This window comes from Rhinatrema bivittatum, chromosome 4, assembly GCF_901001135.1.
Source record: "Rhinatrema bivittatum chromosome 4, aRhiBiv1.1, whole genome shotgun sequence".
NCBI lineage: Eukaryota > Metazoa > Chordata > Amphibia > Gymnophiona > Rhinatrematidae > Rhinatrema > Rhinatrema bivittatum.
The window spans coordinates 248,781,247-248,804,412 of record NC_042618.1 but is presented as its reverse complement, the minus strand read 5'-3'; the positions used below and the strand labels follow the sequence as shown (position 1 = coordinate 248,804,412).

Genomic DNA, 23,166 nt, shown 5'->3' with positions numbered 1-23,166 from the left:
TGTCTCTGCTCTGTGTGTGTGACCATGATGAGAGATTCTGCTATCATATAGTGTCTGTATAGAGATCTATAGCAATTGGGTTTGTTTTGTTTCCTCAGTAGGTGGTGTATTGGTATTCTAGGACCCAGTGTAATATTTACCCTTGCTTATTCACAGGTAGGGTTATTGTTGTTTGAGTCCTTGGTGTTATTACTGTTATGTTATGATGGGATTGCAGTATAGATTTTGGGTGTCTTTTTTGCGGTGCTTTGTGTTAGTTAACAATGTGTCTGGCAGTGGAAGGTGTTTGTGCTGCTGTTGCTGTGAGGTGACACCAGAATTTGAAAATATCTTTTAGTATGATGAGCTGTAAGGGAAACATCCAAGCTCCATTGTTTGGGGGAATTTCAGTGGATGCACAGAGATACAGAACTGGAGGTGCAGGATTTGTATTGACATTCTGTCCCTTCCTATATATTCCAGACTTCACTCTCATAGCCATATAGAATTAGTTGAATGAGGCTATCAAATAATTTTATAGTGTGAAACTGGCCAGCTTTTTAAAATAATGCAGAGGACCCTTTGGACTTTTTTTAACAACACTTTTTTTTATAACCAATTTTAAAGCAGGATCCATGCTATAGAGGTGGGCGTGATGAAGAAATGTCATTTTGGCTCCCCCCCACCCAAAACAAATTCTTCTGTCTAGAGATGCCACTGATTTTCTGTGGCACACAAATGCATTGGCCCCTGGGCACTGGAGACCCTTGGTGCGCCACTGGGTGCGAGCCATATGGGGCCGCAAGTGGTGGCAAAGAGGAGTGGAGATTTGGCGGGCCGCAAGCAGTGCCCAATCTGCTCGCGACCCAGAAAACCCCAGTCAGCGGGCGTGATTGAGAATGAGGTAGGAGTCGGGGCCGAGACCGGGGGGGGGCGCAAGGAAGAAGGCTCGCCTAGGGTGCCAAATCCCCTTGCACCGGCCCTGGACAAGTTGGGATGCAAAGAGTTAATTTTCTGTGAGGTAAGAATTAGAGCCTTTTCAGACCTGTCATAGTAAATATTGGTGAGAAAGTGACATTTCCATCCGCCTAAGACAAGTATTGAGAGACAAAAAAAGCAAGTTTGCTTACCGTAAACGATGTTTCTGTAGATAACAGGATGAATTAGCCATGCTGTCATGGGATCTGTCAATCAGGCCTGGGAGGCGGAGCTTGTTAAAGCAGAGAACAGAGCTTTGTTCTCTGCGGCTGCGCATGTGTTCTCACGCAGGAAAGTAACGGAATCTCCTCAGTCTGTGATTAAGCCTTAGTGTAGTCGAAGACTTGGTGACTGCTAGGGAGGAGGATGGGTCAGCATGGCTAATTCATCCTGCTATCTACGGAAACATTGTTTACGGTAAGCAAACTTGCTTTTTCCCATCAATAGCAGGGCTGAATTAGCCATGCTGTCATGGGAGTCCCAAGCTCCCGTTCACGTTGTGTATGATATATATGCTGTACGTGATCTTTGACAGTGTGGCAGTCACTGTGGACAGGAGGATAGAGATTGCAGTATTGCTTGCCCTATCTTCGCATCAGTGGCTGCTTGTTGATCAAGGCAGTAGTGAGATGTGAAGGTATGAAGCGATGACCATGTAGCTGCCTTGCAAATGTCTATGGGTTGTACATTCTTAAGATGTGCCAAGGAGGCTGCTACTGCTCTGACTTGGTGAGCTTTAGGAGTAGAATGTAATTGTAAATTCTGTTTATCATAGCAGAATTTGATGCACTGTACTATCCAGCTGGAGATGGCGTGTTTAGCCACTGGTAATCCAGGTGCCTTCGGGTCAAAGGAGACAGAGTTGAGAAACACGGGAGTCCGAGTTTGTTCTTTCTTTGTAGTGTGCTAAAGCTCTTTTACAATCTAGTGTGTGCAGTAGTTTTTCCCTATCATTTGCATGAGGTTTATGGAAAAAGGTGGGTAATTCCATGGTCTGATTGAGATGGAATTGGGAAACCACTTTTGGTAGGAAGGATGGGTGAGTTTGGAGAACTACCCTTTGGTGATGAAATTGCAAATAAGGAAGATAACGGACTAAGGCCTGCAACTCACTAACTCTTCGTGCTGATGTTACTGCAACCAGGAATACCACTTTCCATGTGAGGTATTTTATGTGTGCCGAGTCCATGGGTTCAAATGGGGACAGCATGAGCTGTTCCAAAACTATGTTGAGGTTCCATGGAACTGGAGGTTTAGATACCGGAGGATGAATGTGAGTTAACCCCTTCATGAAATGAGACAGTAATGGGTGATTGGATATAGGAATATCGTTAATTGGTCTATGATAGGCGCCTATCATAGACCAATGATAGGCCAATGATAGGCGCCTATGATATGGCGCTGAGGTGAACTCTGATGGATGATGTTGCTAGACCAGCTACATATAGTGTATGAAGATAATCAATGAGCAACTCCGGTGAGCAGTCCAATGGTGGTACCCCTTTGGAAGTGCACCAGGTAAAGTAACGTTTCCATTTGTAGCTATAATTTTCCCTGGTTGAGAGTTTCCTAGATTCTAACAAAATGAATTGTGCTGAAGTGGAAACTCCCTGTTCTGCCAGAAGGAGCCTCTCAATCTCCACGCTGTCAAGTGTAGAGATGAGTGTAGCGGGTGTAGAAGTGTCCCTTGATCTTGGCAGAGAAGATCTTTGTGATTTCGTTCATGCAGAGGACTTATCCTCTGCATGAACGATGGACTCCGGTACTTCTAAGCACACGATGATTTAACCTGTTTTTTCTCTATTGTATTATATTTTTTCTCTATTGTATTATATTTATAATTACTGCCAGCTTTCAACCTTCTTTCCAGCTGATTAAGCTTCCACGTTCTTACCCCTTGTTTGAATGTAACTTTGCCTCTTCCACTTCATTTATTTATTTATTTATTTATTATTTTTATATACCGACATTCATCTCAATTGAGATATCACACCGGTTTACATTCAGGTACTGTAGGTATTTCTCTATCCCCAGAGGGCTTACAATCTAAGTTTTTTTTTTTTTTTTGTTTTTTTTTTGTACCTGAGGCAATGTAGGGTAAAGTGACTTGCCCAAGGTCACAAGGAGCAACAGCGGGACTTGAACCTTGGTCTCCTGGTTCATAGTCCACTGTTCTAACCACTAGGCTATTCCTCCTCCCCTTCATTTGCTTATTTATTCTAGTTGTCACTTCAGTTTTTTACCCTATTCGATGTAAACCGATCCGATATAGTTTCTACTATGAAGGTCGGTATAGAAAAGTGTTAAATAAATAAATAAATAAATAATCGAATTGGATCCATGATGGATAGCCAGAGAAGGAAACTGTACCATGGTTGCCTCGGCCAGGCCGGGGCTATGAGTATCAGTTGAGCTTTGTCCGCTATGCACTTTTGAATTGTTCTTGAAGGAGGTGCAAGCCAGAAGAGTTGAGACTATCCTTAAGCAGTCCTTGAGGTGGTGGCAATGAGTTGCAGATGGCCTCTTGCTGCTCCCTGGTGGATCGCTCTTGCTGGCTCTCTTGAAGTCGATGAGGCTGATTTGAATTTCAAGACAATACCTTACACCTCACCACCCTGGATGAGCTTGATCTCATTTGATCTCTGAAGCTAAACAGGGTCGAGCTCAGCTATGGCTGATGAATTGGTGCTGAGTCAATTCAAAGTCTATTCTTACGAAATGGCCTTTTAAAGGATCACTCTGGTTTTGGACTGAGAAAACAAAATGGCCAATCGGTGGGGTGAGTCCAAGGTTCCTTGGTTATCAGAGGATTAAAAACAGGCACCATGCTCATTCGGCGCGATATGTCATGCTAAGGCTTTGCAAACGTTTTCGACTCTACAGAGAAGCGACTTCTCATAGGGCTCAACCTTTAGGGAGATCTCAATCCTTTGTCCCAGGTAGCCCATATGGGGCGCAGGCTTGAGTGGCAGTGCCCCTCCCTCCTGAACCTCTCAATGAGGGTGTTCCGACAGGAGATAGGGGGTCGCCTGTCTCTCCTTTTTATCGGAGGTGGATCAAGATCATGTCAGAGCAGTGGGTTCTGGAGGTGATAAGACATATCTATGATCTGGAGTTTCTCAGCATTCCCTGAGCTCTCTGCAGAAGAGACAGACAGCGGAGTGTACGTAGGCAAGACTCCTCAGCCTGCGGGCTGTGATTCCAGTGCCCATGTCTCAAGATAATACAGGCCGATATTCCAATTATTTCATTGTACCTGAGAAAGGGGTTCTTTTGCCCCATCCTGGATCTCAAGGGAGTCAACCGGCTTTTGCAAGTGACTTGTTGCCACATGGAAACTTTACGCTCACTGATAATGGCAGTACAGTTCTTAAGTCTCTGGATTGTCAGAGGCATATCTGCATATTCTCGTCTGGCTGGAGCATCAGTAGTTATCTACGTTTCATTGTTTTGGGGCGACATTATCAGTTTTTGAGCACTACCCTTCGGTTTGGACACTGTGCCCAGAACCTTTTCTAAAGTCATGGTGCTAGCAGTGGCAGTGTTGAAAGAGGATGGCATTCTAATCCACTCATACTTTGTGGTTTAGCTAATTTGGACCAAGAGCAAAGTGATCTCCTTGCTGCAGGAACTAGGTTGGGTGGTGAACTTGTCCTAGAGTAATCTACAGCCATCCCAGACACTGGAATATCTAGGTTCGTTTTCGACCCGAAGCAAGACAGGTGTCCCTATCAGGGGTCTGCATTCAAAACTGATGCTGATGGCACAGGTGTGACCTTTGACAAACAGAATACGCCCAGCAGTGTAGTCTTTCTTACAGATGCGTGAGTTGATGGCAGCCACCCAAGAGGTGGTTTCGTAGGCAAGGGCGCATATGCATTCTCTTCAGCGCACACTGCTTACATATTGGAGTCCACAGTCACAGGTCTACTTGATATGATTTCAGTTACAGGTGAAGCTCAGCATTCGACTGCAGTGGTGGTTGCTCGGTGGATCATCTAATGAAGGGCGTTCCCCCTACGAACACCGGACTTGCTACTATGCACAACGGATGCGAGCCTCCAGGATTGGGGGGCTCATCAGGAGTTGACAGCGCAGAGGCACTGGTGAACAGAGTACCACCTCTGGAGCATCAATTGACTGGAAGCCCATGCCGTTTGGTTGGCATGCTTACAATTCGTCGACCGCTTTCAGGCTTGAGTGCTCCTAGTGATGTTGGACAAACTGATTACAGTGACCATATTAGGTGCTACCACCCAAGAAAGAGATCTAGGCGTCATGGTTGATAACACATTGAAATTGTCGGTTCAGTGTGCTATGGCAGTCAAAAAAGCAAACAGAATGTTGGGAATTATTAGGAAGGGAATGGTGAATAAAATGAAAAATGTCGTCATGCCTCTGTATCGCTCCATGGTGAGACCCCACCTTGAATACTGTGTACAATTCTGGTCGCCACATCTCAAAAAAGATATAATTGCGATGGAGAAGGTACAGAGAAGGGCGTCCAAAATAAGTGGAATGGAACAGCTCCCCTATGAGGAAAGACTAAAGAGGTTAGGACTTTTCAGCTTGGAGAAGAGACGGTTGAGGGGGGATATGATAGGTGTTTAAAATCATGAGAGGTGTAGAACGGGTAGATGTGAATCGGTTGTTTAATCTTTCAGATAATAGACTAGGGGGCACTCCATGAAGTTAGAATGTGGCACATTTAAAACTAATCGGAGAAAGTTCTTCTTCACTCAACGCACAATTAAACTCTGGAATTTGTTGCCAGAGGATGTGGTTAGTTCAGTTGTTATAGCTGTGTTTAAAAAAGGTTTGGTTAAGTTCTTGGAGGAGAAGTCCATTACCTGCTATTAATTAAGTTGACTTAGAAAATAGACACTGCTATTACTAGCAACAGTAACATGAAATAGACTTAGTTTTTGGGTACTTGCCAGGTTCTTATGGCCTGGATTGGCCACTGTTGGAAACAGGATGCTGGGCTTGGTGGACCCTTGGTCTGACACAGTATGGCATGTTCTTATGACTTACATAAGTCGCTAGGGAGGAGCCAAGAGCCAGCAAGTGTTGCAGGAAATAGCCCAACTCATAGAATGGACAGAAGTGCATCTTCAGGAAGTCTCAGCCTTACACATTGCAGGAACAGACAATTAAGAGCCGACTTTCTATGCAGTCAGAGTCTGGATCCAGAAGAAAGGGAATTGTACAACGAAGCATTCCAGCTCATGTTGGTTTGCTGGGACCTTCTGTTTCTAGGCTTGCTGGTGACATCACACAATGCAAAGGTTCCTCCCGTCTTCAGTCGCAAGAGAGATCTGAAGTTTTTGGGCATTGATGCCCTCGTGTAGGAGTGATAGGAAGGTAAGCTTCTATATGCCTTTTCCCCATGGCCCATGTTGGGCAGAATGATTTGGAGGTTCGAGAGACACATGGGAATTGGTACTTCTGGTGATGCCACATTGGCTCAGGAGGCTGTGGTATGCAGATCTGTGGAGGCTTCTGGTGGACTTTCCTTTCCGATTACTTGTCCACAGGGATTTGCTAAGGCAGTGGCCTATTCTCGAAGATTAGACTTGTTTTTTGTCTTAGTGTGGTCCTTGAGAGGGCTCAGTTGTTGATGTGTGGGTAGTCCACTGCTGTGATTTCCACCTTACTTCGAGCACGAAAGTTATTCACTTCCTTAGCCTATCTTCGCATTCGGTGAGTGTGTGAGCCTTGATGTGAGGAATGAGGGGTTCATCCTCGTTCGGTTAAAATCCCGCTCAGATTGGATTTTTGCAGGATGGGTTGTTTAAGGACTTGGCCCTTAATTCTTTGAAGGTACAAGTGGCAGCTCTTGCCTGTTTCTGAGGTCACGTGACTGGTGAACCCTTGTTGGCCCATCCAGTTATGGCCCGTTTCTTGAAAGGAGTGAAGCATCTTTGTCCTCCCTTGTGGTTGCCGGTGCTCTTGTGGAGTCTTACCTGGTTCTAGATTTCTGCCTGGTCCCACCTTTCGACCACTGCATAGCCTCTTCCTGAGGTTACTTATTAGAGGATGGTATTCTGCATGTAGATTTTCTGAACTGTGGCTCTGCTTGCTGGGAACTGTCTCTGCGAGTGACTCTGGAGCGGTTTGGATGCAAACTGTTCCGTCTTTATGGCCAAAGGTGGTCTCGAATTTTCACTTGTATCAATCAGTTCCCTCCCTGCCGACTCTGGGCAAGAAAAGAGAAGTGGATGAATATCACCTGTTACGGACCTTGGGTGTCAAGTGGCATATCATGAGGTATTGGAGGTTTCTAAACCTCTCAGGAAGATGGACCAGCTGTTTACACTTTACACTGTGGGAGTAAACAAGGTGAGCCAGCTTGACTGACTTACAGGCCCGCGTTTGGCCGCACGTTTTCGACGCGCTATTTTTACCCCCTTAGACAGTAAAGGGTAATAGCGCGTCAAAAACGATGTGCGGCCACCCCCTCTGAAACTAATAGCGCCCGCAACATGCAAATGCATGTTGATGGCCCTATTATTCCCACGCGATACAGAAAGTAAAATGTGCAGCCAAGCCGCACATTTTACTTTCAGAAATTAACACCTGCCCTAAGGCTGGAGTTAATTTCTGCCGGCACCAGGAAAGTGTACAGAAAAGCAGGAAAAACTGTACACCCTCCGACTTAATATCATAGCGATATTAAGTCGGAGGCCCCAAAATAAAATTTAAAAAAATCAAAAATTTTTAAAAAAAAATTTTAAATCGGCCGTTAGCCCACGGGTTGAAAGACGGATGCTCAATTATGCTGGCGTCCATTTTCCGAACCCATGGCTGTCAGCGGGTTCGAGAACCGTTGCCAGTAAAATTGAGCGTCAGCTGTCAAACCCGCTGACAGCCGCTGCTCCTGTCAAAAAGGAGGCGCTAGGGACACGCTAGTGCCCCTAGCGCCTCCTTTTACCGTGGGCCCTCATTTGCCACTCTCCTGGGCGCGCGTTGGAAGAGCGGGTACTCGCCTCGGAGTGCTGGCTCTCCTGCAAATTTTACTGTTTTGGCCCGTATGATAGCCCACTGGATTAAAAATGTTATGTGGATGCTGAGCAGCAGTTGCCTAGTTAGTTTAATGCTCATTCTACTAGGGTTCATGTAGTGTCATGGGCGGAGATTAGATGGTTATCTCCCGTTGAGTTTTGCTGAGCTGCAACATGTTTTTTCTTACACAACTTCCAGGGATTATCGCCTGGATGTGCAAGCTCGGGTCGACGCAGCCTTCGTGCATGCGGTGTTGATCAGGCCATGGGCAGCTCCCACCCTGTTCAGGTGTAGCTTTGGTTCATCTCACTGGTATGGATTAACTTATCTGAATGCTAAGAGAGGTGAAATTACTACTTACCTGATAATTTCCTTTTCTTTAATGAGGACAGGTTAATCCACCTTCCTGCCCTTGGCTGCTGGATGGTGGTGCTTTTGTCCTCCTGAATGGCTGCATTTGTGGGGATTACTGGTAAGTGTCATATCTAGTCCCTAGATCAGTAATATTGCACTCCTTGTCTGACAATGTTTTTTTCTGGTAACTGATTGCTTGAATGGTTGTCTTAATGGGTGATCATGTATTCTTTAGTTGTCCACAGTTGGCTTTTGCAGAGAATACTAGCGGGCTGATGTCAGTGACGTCAGCTTTGCTCCATCTCAGTCTGCTGGTAGGGGTGCATAACCCACGTGTGGATTAACTGTCCTCATTAAAGAAAAGGAAATGATCAGAAAAGTAGTAATTTCTCTTTCATATTCAATTAAGGTTAATGGCCATTTTATTGATGGGATACTGAGATTCTGATGGTAACTTTCAAACCAGAATGCAGGAGCATATGTGCGCACACATGCTTTGGCTCGTGTCCAGGGACACGGCTATTTTAAAACTTGCGTGCATATTATAAAATAGCCTGACCGCATGCACATGTGTGCCAAATTTTAAGTAGGTGTGAGCAAATGCTGTTTCTGTCGTGTAAATTGGGGGATTTTAAAAGGGGTGCGTGCTGATGCTATTCCCAGTTTTACCAGTTCATCCCTAGTTCGCCCAGTTAACAGAGAGGTTTTCCAAACCCCCCTAGTTGAATAGTCTTCATTCCTTTCAGTTATCCCTGACCTTTAAAATCCCATAGATTTGCCTATTTTTCTTTATTTTTTTTTAAACTTACATGGCATCCATAGCAGAAGTAAAGTTACATGGCAGGGGGGCCTTGGCACGCACCGGATCGCGTAAGTATTTATGGCACATCTCAGGTTCACGCTCCGAAATGCCCATGCCCTGCTCATACCATGCCCCACCCCTTTTTGAAAACTTCCGAGTTGTCTGTTCTCTGGGAAATATGAGCATAGCTCCCCGGCTTTTAAAATCCGCTTGGCTCGCTTGAGCCCGACATATTCATACATCTCCTAATTAATGCGCCCATCGGGCTTTTAAAATTCGCCTTTAAGGAAAGAAACTCGATCACTGAATCTGCCATGGATATAATTTTCTAGGTGTGACAGAATGCATAAATGTAACAAATTATATATTAGGGTTGTGCAAGGCTGCACATATATAGGTATCATAACAATAGTATCTTGTAGCTTAAGGACCTGTTGATCCTTGTTAATAAGTTCATATACTTATTTCATGTTAATGGATTATAAAATCTACATTGTAGTAATCGTTCGATGTGGCAAAATCTTTTTTTCACATATTTTGTTCAAAATATCTTCATTGTGGATTTACTAAACGTTATATTTATAAGGATGTTTCCTAGGTTAGAGGAAAGAATAGATATTTAATATATCTGATGGAAAGGTCTTTGTTAAATAATTCAGTACTTATGGGATTTATGAGTTTTGTAAGGTTCTTTTCCTCTTCATCTTTAAAGGTTAAGGGCTTGAATTCTCCTAAGCAGTGGAAGTTTACATCAGAAAGGTATATAATTTAAAATCTATTTATTTTATTCAAGAAATTCATTTCTTCAAAAGCAGAATATTTTCATTAAAAAACAAACCAAAAAAGAAACCAGGTGAATTAAAATTTATTTCACTGCATCAGTAAAGAAGAGTAGAGTGGACATCTTACTAGCTATTAGTTTTCCTGCGATAGTTGATAAGATCAAGAATGATAATGAAGGGAAGATTTCTATTAAAGGAAAAATAGTAGGGTCCCTTATTAGTCTTGGTTTGGTTTGCTGATCTAATGAGGATCAATGAGGCTTTATACCCTCCTATTGCCAGAGTTGCATTTATTAGCTGAGGGGGATTTTAGAGATCTTTATTAAAACATCAATACAGCATAAGACATCGGACAAAGCTGATTCCAAGCATAACAAGAATTAACATTTAAGAGATAAATATGGCCTTGAGCTAATAGATTAATGTCATAGTACCAAGTAATCAAGCTATTCCAGATACAGATAACCAACAGTAGCATTCCAATTTTTTGTTTTCCTTATAGTCCAACACCCACCTCCCCCAATTATATCTTATCAATAATACGAGGTCTAGATGCCTGAACTCTGGTACATCAAGGCCTCAATAAATATCATAGAAATGTCCCCCCATACCTCACAACCTCACCCCCCATATTTACCAAGATACTCAAGGCTAAGGGTTCCAACCCGCACTATTAACCTACAAGAGCTGAGGGGGATTTTAATTGGAAGAGGAGCTCTAATATTTTCACTGTTAATGGGTGGGGTGGGCCTGATAAATGTTTGTAGGTTTATTAATGCTGCCTCTTAAGATTCTTTTTTTTTTTGCTAACTTACTATTGTTATTCCAGTATTCATTTTATTTATTTATTTATTCTTATATACCGATGTTTCATGAGAACATATCACATTGGTTTACATTAGCTAATAAATATTCATTTAAAAATATTTGCATTTCCAAAATTAAAATGAAGTTTTATAATAAACTAATATAAAGAAATAAAATAGTAAATAATTAATAAAAACATTTAAACAGTTAAAGATGCAGAACAGTAAGAGCAGAGATAGTATACGTAACTAAGAATATAAAATAAAGGGAAATATAGTCATTAAGAAGACTCTTGGAAGGCTTGTTCGAATAGCCATGTTTTAATACCCTTTTTAAATATTTTAATGTCTGATTCCATACTTAATTCCTGTGGTAGTGTTCCACAGTTGGGGCCCGGTAATAGAAATAGCCCTCTTACATTATTCAAATGAACAATTTTAGGGGATGGTTTGGGCAACATTCCTGTACCTGCTGATCTTGTAATTCTTGATGGGATATGAAAATGTAATGCTGAGGTTAACCATTCAATCTTTTTGTTGTAGAGTTTTATGAATTAGAGAACTTTATGTTGAGCCCTATATTTAACAGGCAACCAGTGTAGGTCTTTTAATATTGGCGTAATATGATCTGCTTTCCTTTTTAAAAGTTGGCTTCCAGAACCTCCCTCCCACATTTTATGTTGTTGGTGCCCACATATAGCACAAAGGCTGGCTGCTCCCCAGCACTGTTTACAATACTAACTAGGTGACACATGAGGTCCACCACTTTCACACCAGCAAGCATTTTTACCAAGTGATCCTCACGCCCACCAGCCACCCAGCTATCTACATTCCTAGTAATCGAATCACCAACTAAGATTGTTGACTTAATTCTTCCCACCTGGGCAGTAGCCCTGGGAGAGACATCCTCTGTGCACAAGGATAATGCATTATCTGGAGAGCAAGCCCTTGCTACAGGATCACCTCCTGCTGGCACCAGGTTGATGCTTTGACCATGAGACCTTCTGACTCCAAGGCAGAAGCAGGGCTGCCAGACTGGAGTTGGGACTTGGCTACTATGTCCCAGAAGGTCTCATCTATAAATCTGTCTGCCTCAGCTCCTCCAGGTCTAACACTCTAGCCTCCAGAGATCTGACTTGTTCTGAGAGCCAGGAACTCTTTGCACTGGGTGCACACATATAACCTCTCACCAGCAGATAAAATAAAAAAAAAACATACATGCAACATTTGATGCAGAAAACTAGAAGGCCCACCTCTTGCTGCTGGATTGCTTCCTTCACCTTAATTTTGAGTTCTTAGATAAGTTTAGGTTGCTAACGGATTATGAATGTTTAATAAGGTTCCTTTAAGTTTATAGCTATATTCACTATTAATCTGGTAGTGACCTGCAACAGGATAATTAAAGTCTTGATAAGGCCAGGAGCAATCCTGCGTTTTAGATAAAAGGTTGATCGATTAATGTGAAAGTATCTTCTGCCTATAAATCAAAGGATGAGCTAGGGGTGGGCGGGAAGGAAGGCCAAACACACAAACTAAGCTTTTTCTTACCTTTAGGCTTTTTTTTTTTTTAAACACACTAAATATACCCCAAAAGTTTCTCTCTCCCCTAAACTTTTTAAGTTCCAAAATTTCCCAAAGCAATACATAACAAGGAATTTACATGAAAAAAAATTATTTTTGTTAGCATAGAAAGGAGGCTCAACCCACTATCTGGACCGATCTGGGTACATACATGGAAAAGGAAAATTGGTTCTTACCTGCTAATTTTCGTTCCTGTAGTACCACGGATCGGTCCAGACCGTGGGTTGAGCCTCCTGTCCAGCAGATGGAGACAGACCAAAACTGTAAGGGTATCCTATATTAGGACATTTAATGCTCTCTAATAAAATTATATTACAAGAAGTTTGTAAAAGCAATATAGGATTTGTAACTTAGTCCAACCATGCACGTATCTCTCTAACATTTTTACATTGGCTTAATCTGCCATTTCAAAAGAAATAGTTTTAATGAGAGCATATTTCAGGATCCTGTTATGATATATTCTGTTTCCCAATGTATCTCTCAACATTCTAAATTCAGGAGCCAGTGTACAAAACTGCATTAACATTAGCCATTAATGCAGTGGATAATGAGTATGTTAATGGACGATGCTGATGATGTGCAAATGAAGTGCACATTAAAACAGGTGTTAATATGCATGCTTTAATATGGGTATTAGCATAAAAAGTGTTAAATTTTGTGAATTTAACACATTGAGGCTCATATTCAAAAGCCATTTAGACAGATGACTGAAAAGTTCATCTAAATAGCTAATTTTGCAATTTCAGCCACTTAGGCTATAAATTAGCTGGTTAAAAGAGGGCATTCCGCGGAGGGGTTTAGTTATCTGGCTGACTTAGCCGAATATCAGGTATATCCAGCTAGGTTAGCCGGTTAAATTTTGAGGCCTACTTCAGAGCAGGTCTAAAGTTATCTGGCCTTGTGTGGCCAGATAACTTGCTTCTTACCCGGATATCTTTAGAGCTATCCGGGTAAGTTGTGCATTAAAAAAAAAAAAAGAAACAGTCATGGACCTTTGCCGGATAACTTGTGCAGTACCCAGCCTATTGAATATGGACCTCAGAATTCGCTGCTCTAATATTGAGCTACTTAAATTATTTCTCATAACATTACCTCAGTAGTGTAGGTTTTGTAGGCTAGATAACATGCATTAACAGCATTGTTAACACCTATTAAACACTTGCACTAGATAACCCAGGCACATTATCACTTGCATTTCCATAATGCAGTTTCATATATTGTTCTCTATATGAGAATTGGGAGATGTCGTCAGAGTTTGTGAGGGAAGTAGTCAAGGTAATTTTCTGCTCACAGAAATGCTAGGAGGAATTGGAGCTAGAACATCAGAATAAAAGGTATAAAATGGTGGCTTTCAAGGTGGTATTAGGTCCAAACATGTAAGGCTACACTCTTTAATTGCTGTTATAATAAAGGAAAGTCTCCCATTGATTAAACAACAATTGAAAATATAAAAGGGGAAAAGATTTATCCAAAGTACTAATTGGTCACAAGGAGGATCACTTCGAACCCTAAAAAGAGATGTGAAGCCTTTTCAGTATTTTTCTCCTGCCTTCATCTTCCAGTTTACAAAGTCAAACTGAGGTTGATAAATTTCTTAGTTATTCTTTTACAGTTAATGTCAGGAGACACTTGATTTAAAGATTGCATGCCAAGAAGTTCTTGATGCTGCAAGTTAGGAAACAATCTAGGATAGGACATTCACTTTTATAGACGTGACTCTAATTTGTTGGCCCCTAAATTGACCTGTCTAATAATGTATTGGAAGGAGTACTCCCTTTCAAAGTCTGTTAAAGGCTACAAATTTGGTAAAAAAAAAAAACAAACCTTTGGAATGTAGTTCTTATCACTTGTCCTGGTTGCTCAATTATGATTATCAAGCTCACATTTTAGTGGCATATTTGGAACATTTTCTTCCTGATATGATCCATAGAGATCATACAGGATTTATCAAAGAACCACAAGGGATAAATAATATTAGAAGACTAAGGATGTTAATACACTTGGCTAAACTGGGAAATGATGACTTCTTTTCTTTGGATTCCAAGAAGGCATTTAATTTGAATGGACATTTTTTTAAAATCTATTGTTAGAGCTTTTGGAACAGGAACTAATTTTTTAAGATTGGTTGAAAGGAAACTGAAATTCTAAAGCTGCAATTGAGGTGGTTGACCTTATGTCACAAATACTTTTATTGAGCAGAATAACTAAGCAAGGTCATGTCCCCTGCCCCCTCTTTTTTTGCCACAGTAAGAGCTGCTCGCTCTTAAAGTTTAGTCTGAATGCATTCCCCCCTCCCCCCATCACCGTTGAAGCAGAGAGCAATACTGCATTTGTGTCAGAATTATGTAAGCTACCGTAATTGGTTAAGGATAGTAATCCCCATGCCTTCTGTTAGGGTTAGTAGCTGCCATGCCATGCTGTTTACCCCCCCAGTATCCGTGCCATGCTGTTTACCCCCCCCCAGTATCCCATGCCGTTTTGAATCAGTTTACTGCTTTTGTCTTTATCACCTCTTCCGGAAGGGAATTCCAGGCATCCACCATCCTCTTTGTGAAGAAATATTTCCTGACGTTGGTTCTGAGTCGTCCCCCCTGAAGTTTCATGTCGAGACCTGTAGTTCTGTTTGCTTTCCTCCTTGGAAAGAAGGAAATATTACTACCCTTAACATAAGGCTTGGGGTTAACCTGCACAGAGCAGCAGTTAATACCATAAGAAACTTGCTGGGCAGACTGGATGGTCTTTTTCTGCTGTCATTACTATGTTAGGTCATTCTTAAACTAAGGCGATTGAAGAAACAGAGAACAATGAGCATTATTTGCATATGATGTGCTGGTTTATATATAGGACTCTTTGTTATCTATGTAATCTCTTCTAAAAATAGAAGCATTTGTACATGTTTTGGTTGTAAATTGGGAAAAAGAGAAGTTACAGCTAAATTTGAAACCTCTAACTGATAGATTTGAAATTTTCCTTTAAATAGTTTCATGGGTGAATATTTCAGGTAAGTCAGAGAAATTGTACTCAAATTTTATGCTGCTCATAAAGAAGATTAAATAGGATCTCAGAATTTGGCTACCGTTCTTTATCATGCTTAGGAAGAATTGATGCTGTTCATTTTATTATCATGTTTTAACTTACTTTTAGAGCTGCTACCAAATTATATACCTCCAACATTTTTAAAAGAATTAAGCAGTCCTAGATTTGTTGGGATGTGGGAAAAAGCAGAATGTGTCAAAGTATGTTTTATCAAAATATAAATAAATAAATAAAGGGAGAGCAAAAAATTGCCAGATTACAAAACATATCAACAAACCATTCACTTGCAGAGAGTATTATTAACTGGGCTATGAAAGTTCTGGAGAAACCTTGGATTAATATGGACCAGAGGAAATGACAGACAACACATTTTAAGGATTTTCTCTTGATTTGTGAAGAAATCTTGGAACCATTCAGTAATTTTAGCTGAAGCTCAAGCAGGGCCGGTGCTACCTGTTTTGCTTGTGCAAACAATTACTGTGCTGCCAATCACCCTTCTCCACCCAACCCAATCCCCCGTGGATTTTACTGGAGTAATTCATGAGCTTCTCTTTTTTCCTACAATAACTTTTTATGTCTGAAAATTGTTTTCAGATGCGGTGAGGTTAGAGTAAGGCAACCAGATTTCTGATGGCCAAATCTAAGACACTTCTTTTCTGTAGTGCTAGTAATGGCAAAGTGGTTCATTTATATGGGAGGTTATGGAAAATTGTAGTAATCTACTCCAAAATGTACCTGAGTTCATTTGAATTTTGAAATCACTAAATATTTCAACCTCAATAAAAAGCCTCAGGGCTGACAAGTATGTCCTATATATGAGAGAATTAATTATACACTAGAAAAATTCAAATCTGCCAACAAAATCTAGCTAAAATCAACAATTAAATTCTTAACAAAATCAAGAATAAGTGACAAAAAACCACAAACAATGTAAATTCTATGTGGGAAAACAGAATATGTTACACCAGAGCTGGTGCTAAGATCTTAGGTGCCCTAGGTGAACCTTACAGCCTTGTACCCCTCCCCCCATGCCCTGCCATACACAATTAAAAAAGATGCATTTATAATAGATTTTACATGAACAAGGTTGTTCTCAAAAGTATAGTCTTTTGATGTAAAAGTATCATTTACAAAAACATGAATATTATATGTACATGTATTGCTGTGGTGCCAACTAAAAAACCTGCAAAAAACATTTAGTACCCATATGGTATTAGGCCTTATTATAATGTGTAGTGGGTGTGAGCTTGGCATTCAGAAATCGTGAGTAAACTGAATTACAATTACAATTTAGTAAACTTTCCATACCAAAACAGCACTAACTGCCCACATTTGAACAGTAACAACCCTTCCTATGAAAAGGCAACACTACAAATATTTCAGCATGCCCTGAAACACCAATAGGAAAACAGAGTGTCATGCTGCTCTAGATCACTACACATAAACTACATGCTAGTAGAATACCTCACCTTGGTCACACATGCAGAACATAGACCCAGATCCTCATCAAATACAGTATATAGAGACCATAAATAAACCTCCCAAATTTGGAAGTGGGGAGGTGCATGGACTTATGATGTATGTTTACAGTATTCCTGGGGGAATTCTGCACAAAAATTAAGTAAAATGCATCTTTGAGTGATAACCTTTTGTATTACATTTTAATTATTACTTTCATGGATTGTATTGTGGTGTTTTTGACAAAGTCTGCAGAATCTTAAAATATTGTGTGTAGAATTTTTGCACAGTAATCCCCCAGGAGTATCACATACATGTTTTCTCATTGACACACTTTCTCTCTTTGTTACTCTCACTAACGCTCGTTAATCATACTGCACATTCTTCCACTATAGTGCACGTGCATTTATTATAGCAAAACTGTTAACACAGTGTGTTTTCACCACAATGCACATTCTGACAACAGTAACCAAATCAGTTAACATAGGACCACATTAGGAACGTGCATTCGTTGCTCCATTTGTTTAATTCATTTCGGCGGTATGCGTGTATCTGATGAATGGATATTGTATGCGCAGGAACAAAAGGTATGTCTATATATACTCAGCACGTATATACATGCACACAATTCATATCTGTGCGTGCACTATCCATTTGTTAGATATGCGTGTACCGCCAAAACGAATGGAGTAACAAATGCACATGCCTAGGTCCACATGTCTGCAAAACTCATTGCAGCTACGCCTTTTTTTTTCATAGAGATACATGCAGTGATAACTCACTTATCTAGAAAATTATGTATAGATAGTTTCATTCTGATCATAGCATAAAAAATATAACCTTCATAATATGCTTCAGGAATTTGCTACCAAATGGTTACAAATGTTGGATTTCTTACTGTTATAGTTGGCAGTGTACTGTCCCTTTAAGGGCACTGGAAATAAGTAGCCCTTTATTATGTGTATGTGGGTTTTTTTTGGGGGGGGTTTGGGTGACTGGCAGACAATAGCAGAGATGGGTATGCCAGCTGAAGGCAGAGGCGGAGCTTTGTTGCTCTCCCCAGCGATCAGCTGAGGTTACAGAGCTGTCTGGGGCAGAGTTAGGGGAATCTGGTTTTAGTTTCCACAGCCATTAAGAGAGGGAGGGGGTTGCCAAAGGAGTTGCTTTGGGTCCCCGAGGAGTGAGCTGCAAACCAGGAAGTACCGGACTGCTAAGAGCAGTGGTGTCTGGCTCTTCCTGCAAGGTTTGGGTCAGACACAGCTTCAGGTGCAGCATGAACATCTGTATGAGGGTTCCTGCGCACATGTGCCCCTTACAGTTAATACTGTTAGTCACTGTTTATGTCATTTGTTTTATGCATGAATCTTGCACATTAAAGATCACACTGCTTCTGCTACCAGAATGTGGAAGCATTTTAGGGGGCATCATTGTGAATAAGTAATGGCCAAAATGATGTAATCACATGCTGTTTCACTTTTTAGCTTTAAGAAAATAAGGTTTTTGAGATCAGCATATCTGTATGTCTCCTCCCCGTTCGGCCAAAAATGTATAGGGTCATTCATCAAAATGCATTATGGCGACAACGCATTAACACATGCATTAACATTATAACGCATGCGATAATTGTACTAACACAGGGCGCGAATGCAAATTATTTGAAGGGGTGGGATTGGGGAGGGGGTTTGGGCATGATTAATGAAATTGAGGGGCAATATTGCACCGAGCAATAGCATAACGCATGCTATCACACTGTTTTAACGCCGGAAATAACTACACCTTTTTTCCTGACGTTAAGCTGTACGATATGCCTGAAACGGCCGTAATGCAATTTGCGTTAAAGATTGCAAATTGCATTTCAGCCATTTCTGGGCTTTGAAGGGAGAGGGGCGTGGAGGAGGGAGAGAGAGAGATCAAGTGCCTTTGGGGAGGCCTTCACTGTATTCAGCTGTTTATATGCCTATAGGAGGGCCAGCTAATAGCTTGAGATGAGGTGTTGGAGATGGTTTAGGGCCAGTTTTACAATCAGACTAAGACTTGTGAACAGCATAGTACACCTTGGTGAAGATTTGACGTCATTTGGAGTGAGGAAAGTCTCAGAAAGATAACATTTCTACTATGTTATCTCTCCCTATATTGAGGGGAGTCCATCAAGGTAGGGCGAGAGAACATAGTAGAAATGTCAACTTTGAGAGACTTTCCTCACTCCAAATCTTCACCAAGGTGTACTATGCTGTTCGCATGTCTTAGTCTGCATGTAAAACTGGCCTCTAAACCCTAAACCACACCAACACCTCACCTTGAGCTTTTAGCTGGCCCTCCTATAGGCATATAAATACTTGACTACTATGAAGGCCTTATAGATGGTCTTTCTCTCTCTGTTTCTCTTTCTCTTTCAGTGCGAGCTGCAAAAACAGGAAATACCATGGGGTACGAAAGGTTTACTGTACCATGATGTTACCACATGGTGCGGTAATTCTAAAAAATTACCCTAAACATGCCCCTTTCTCTTACCGTGGGCATTATACATGCCATATTATAGCATTTTGATGAATCTAGGGGTTAGTGTCCTATCCACACTAAATTTTTGGTGCATATCCAGGAGTCCAAGAGGATCCCAGAAAGTAAGCTCCATTAGTTTGGTGTGGAGCTACTTGTTACAGGCCAATGCCATTTATTACAGTTTTAGAGTAGTTACTCAGTGGGTCCACTCAAGAATCTCAGAAGTGAGGTAACACAGATTTCCTTCTCTCGGGAAATGTATAATCTGGGTTATTTATTCTGCCTTTCAGGCTTACATTTAAAAGTTAAGCAATCTAGGCATTCAGACTTTAAGCAGTAGACATATTGCACATAATCTTAGATTCATTTTATTTACACATCTTTGGAGGTTTGTTCAGGATAGTGGTGTTGCTTAATGCTTGACCACTTATTACTTCAGAGCATTCATGTTCTAATTTCTCCTAATACTTCTGCTTGTTAAATCTTCGTACATTCTTTTTGCGAAGTAATAGACATCTTGATTTTAAAAGAGGTGAGAAAATATCCTTCTCATAATGTTACAAATAAAATCTTTCTATTAAAAAGGTTTTGCATTTATGAACTAGCTCGTGTTCACATATTTACTAATGGTCTTTTGATTTCCATTTTGTTTAGGGCTCAGCTGACCATGTGCTTGCGGGCTATCATTAAGCATGACTTTCCGGATCGCTGGACAGCAGTAGTAGACAAGATTGGATTTTACTTACAGTCCCAAAACAGTGGGAGCTGGCTTGGCAGTCTTCTGTGCCTCTACCAGCTTGTGAAGACATATGAGTAAGTGGGGGTATATACCGTATTTTTCGCTCCATAAGACGCACCTGACCATAAGACGCACCTAGGATTCAGAGGGGGAAAATTAAAAAAAAAATAAAATAAAATAAATTTTGTGCTAAACCCGCTCTGTGCCCGGGCGTCTGTGCGTCTTATGGAGCAAATTAGGGGAGTGCATAACATTTTTTTTCTCTCCCCATTTTGTTTTCGGGTCTGGGGAGGGCCATTTCGGTCCACTCCCCAGATTAGAAAACTTTTATCTTTCTCTGGGAACCCCTCCCCAAACCCCCCCCCATCCCAACCCTTTAAATTAATTAACAAACCCCCCCCCCTCCTGATCCCCCCAAGACCTGCCAAAAGTCCCTGGTGGTCCAGCGGGGAACCAGGAGCGATCTCCTGGGCTTGGGCCGTCGGCTGCCAGTAATCAAAATGGCGCCATTTGCCCTTACTATGTCACTGGGACCGACCAATGGCAGCGGTAGCCCCTGTGACATAGTAAGGGCAAAGGGCCGTCGGCTGCCAGTAATCAAAATGGCGCCGACGGCCCTTTGCCCTTACTATGTCACAGGGGCTACCGCTGCCATTGGTCGGCCCCAGTGACATAGTAAGGGGAAAGGGCCGTCGGCGCCATTTTGATTAGTGGCAGCAGACGGCCCAAGCCCAGGAGATCACTCCCGGACCGCTCCTGGACCCCCGCTAGACCACCAGGGACTTTTGGCAGGTCTTGAGGGGGTTAGGAGGGTAGGGGGATTGTAGTAAATTAGGTTGGCAGGTCTTGGGGGAGTCAGGAGGGTAGGGGGAGGGTTTGTTAGATTTTTAGTTTTTGTTTGTTTTTTTTATATTCGCTCCATAAGACGCACATACATTTTTCCCCCCACTTTTGGGGGAAAAAAAGTGAGTCTTATGAAACGAAAAATACAGTAGATTTCAACAGAAATCTGGGGCTTGGCTGTTACAGCTAATGTTCTTGAATATGCTTCAAGGATAAATGCTGATTACAACTGTTTGTCTTTTGCTGCTGGTGAAAGGGCACTATTTATTTTTATTTATTTATTTATTTAGAATTTTTATATACCGAAGTTCTTGTAGGAATACAAATCAATCCGGTTTACATGGAAGAGAAAAATGCCAAAGGCCTTAAATAAATGCCCAGGGCTTTACATGAAACAGTTAAACAGAACGACTCCATAGAACAATTAAGTGGTAACTCTCTCTGGGTTTTGAAAACAAACCCAAAGACTATCTGACCAGCATCGTTTTAAGAGCGACACAAAACAAGCTGCTATTAATATAAACACAATTTTTTTTTACTTGCTATTAATAGCATACAGAATGCTGGGTTTTTGTGCTGCATAAACTGTCTTCACTGCTTTCATGTTTTCACTGTGTACATCTGTCTGTTTTAAGCAGTTACTGTTCTCCGTCTCTGTGAATACTGCGGCAGCTCACAAGTGTAGAGAGTAGAGCAATTTCAGATTTAAATGATTGATGAACATTCTGTGGTTTAGTTGCAGAGAAGCCTGGGTTTGTATAAGCTTAACCCAAACCATGGAAAGCTTTATATTATCACATTCCCCAAAAACATTATTTCTCCATCAACATTTCTCATTTTTGAGGAGGAAACTAAATAAATAAGCTATATATGGTAACCCTCACAGAACATTTAAGTCCAAAATGGAACCTTTTGTTTAGTTGGAGCAGTATTAATCTAAAAAATGGCCTCTATTGAAAAGGTAACCAAATACAGTAAATAATACACGGGTACTATAATAGTCCTCAACTTCACACACTCATATATCATAGAGAGGAACTAAATGTATATATTTATCAAACAACTATTATATAAGACATATTTTATACATCCAACGACATAAATAATGTTTTATATAATATATAAAAAAAATTTTATTCTCAAACATACATTGTTTTCACAAACTAAATACATACACAATTTAAATATGACATCAGCAATTTCAAAATTATAATTTTTCTTAACATATGTGGATACCCAAACTACCCAATTTTCCACATAATATACCAACAATAAGTACCCCAATTTTAAAATGTACTAACATTCATTCACACATTCACCCAATTACCTAAAAATTCCCTACAGTATTGCACTTATCCCAAAATCATGAATTACAACCCACTATTATAAACACAAGTTCAGCATACAGGGATACTGAGATATTGTTTTTACACAAGATATTTTCTTTATCAATTTGTCAATTTTTTAAAACACCTCGCACTGAACGGGAGTTATTATCAAATTATCCCACATACAATTATATATCAGATAAGTAATCCCAGACAAGGACCTTGTTTCGCACATTTGCTTCTTCAGGGGTTATCCTTCATATTATAACATAGTCCAAACTCCGTCAACCAGGACCTTTCTCCGACAGCATAAATAATGACCTATTTCCTATTACAGTGACGGTTCACTTTCTCTTCACATCGCCATTAATTAGAGTGTGTTCATACTGTCGAGATTCAACATCTCCTCGTATCCACGAGAGTGTTCATACTCTTATTAATGGCGATGTGAAGAGTGTTTTAAAAAATTATTAAATGTCATATTTAAATTGTGTATGTATTTAGTTTGTGAAAACAATGTATGTTTGAGAATAAAATTTTTTTTATATATTATATAAAACATTATTTATGTGGTTGGATGTATAAAATATGTCTTATATAATAGATGTTTGATAAATATATACATTTAGTTCCTCTTTATGATATATGACTCTATTGAAAAGGAACATGGCAGTCTTGAAGAAGCTTCAGTCAAAGGTTAGTAGGGAGTCTGGTGAGCTCTTATCAGTGGCCATTAGATGCAGACTGCCAGAGCTGCCCAGTCATTGATTTATTGTATGTAAATAAAGCTTTTTTTTTCCCAAAGCCTAGTCCAGACATAATACAGTTATTCTTATCATCACCATTCATTTGCCTTGGCAAATGAAAAGTCAAAACTTGCTGTGATCTGAACCTGTTGTAGATAGATACTTTAGGTAACTGAGCTATCCCTCAGACCTACTAAGGTTCTCAACTTCCTTTTAACCTTATTTTTTGG

At 40.7% G+C, this 23,166-nt stretch overlaps 1 protein-coding gene across 2 annotated transcripts in view; it reads left to right on the top strand.

Moving 5' to 3' along the window:
* The window catches only part of IPO8 (importin 8), a 285,959-nt gene that overhangs the window by 55,971 nt on the left and 206,822 nt on the right, over positions 1–23,166 (top strand). For both annotated transcript variants that reach the window (XR_003856437.1, XM_029600000.1), the window contains exon 4: positions 19,935–20,093. Coding sequence is in view for 1 of the 2 variants with exons in the window: in XM_029600000.1 (XP_029455860.1) it covers positions 19,935–20,093 (159 nt within the window). In the remaining variant the exon portion in view is untranslated. The remainder of the gene's footprint in view (positions 1–19,934; positions 20,094–23,166) is intronic.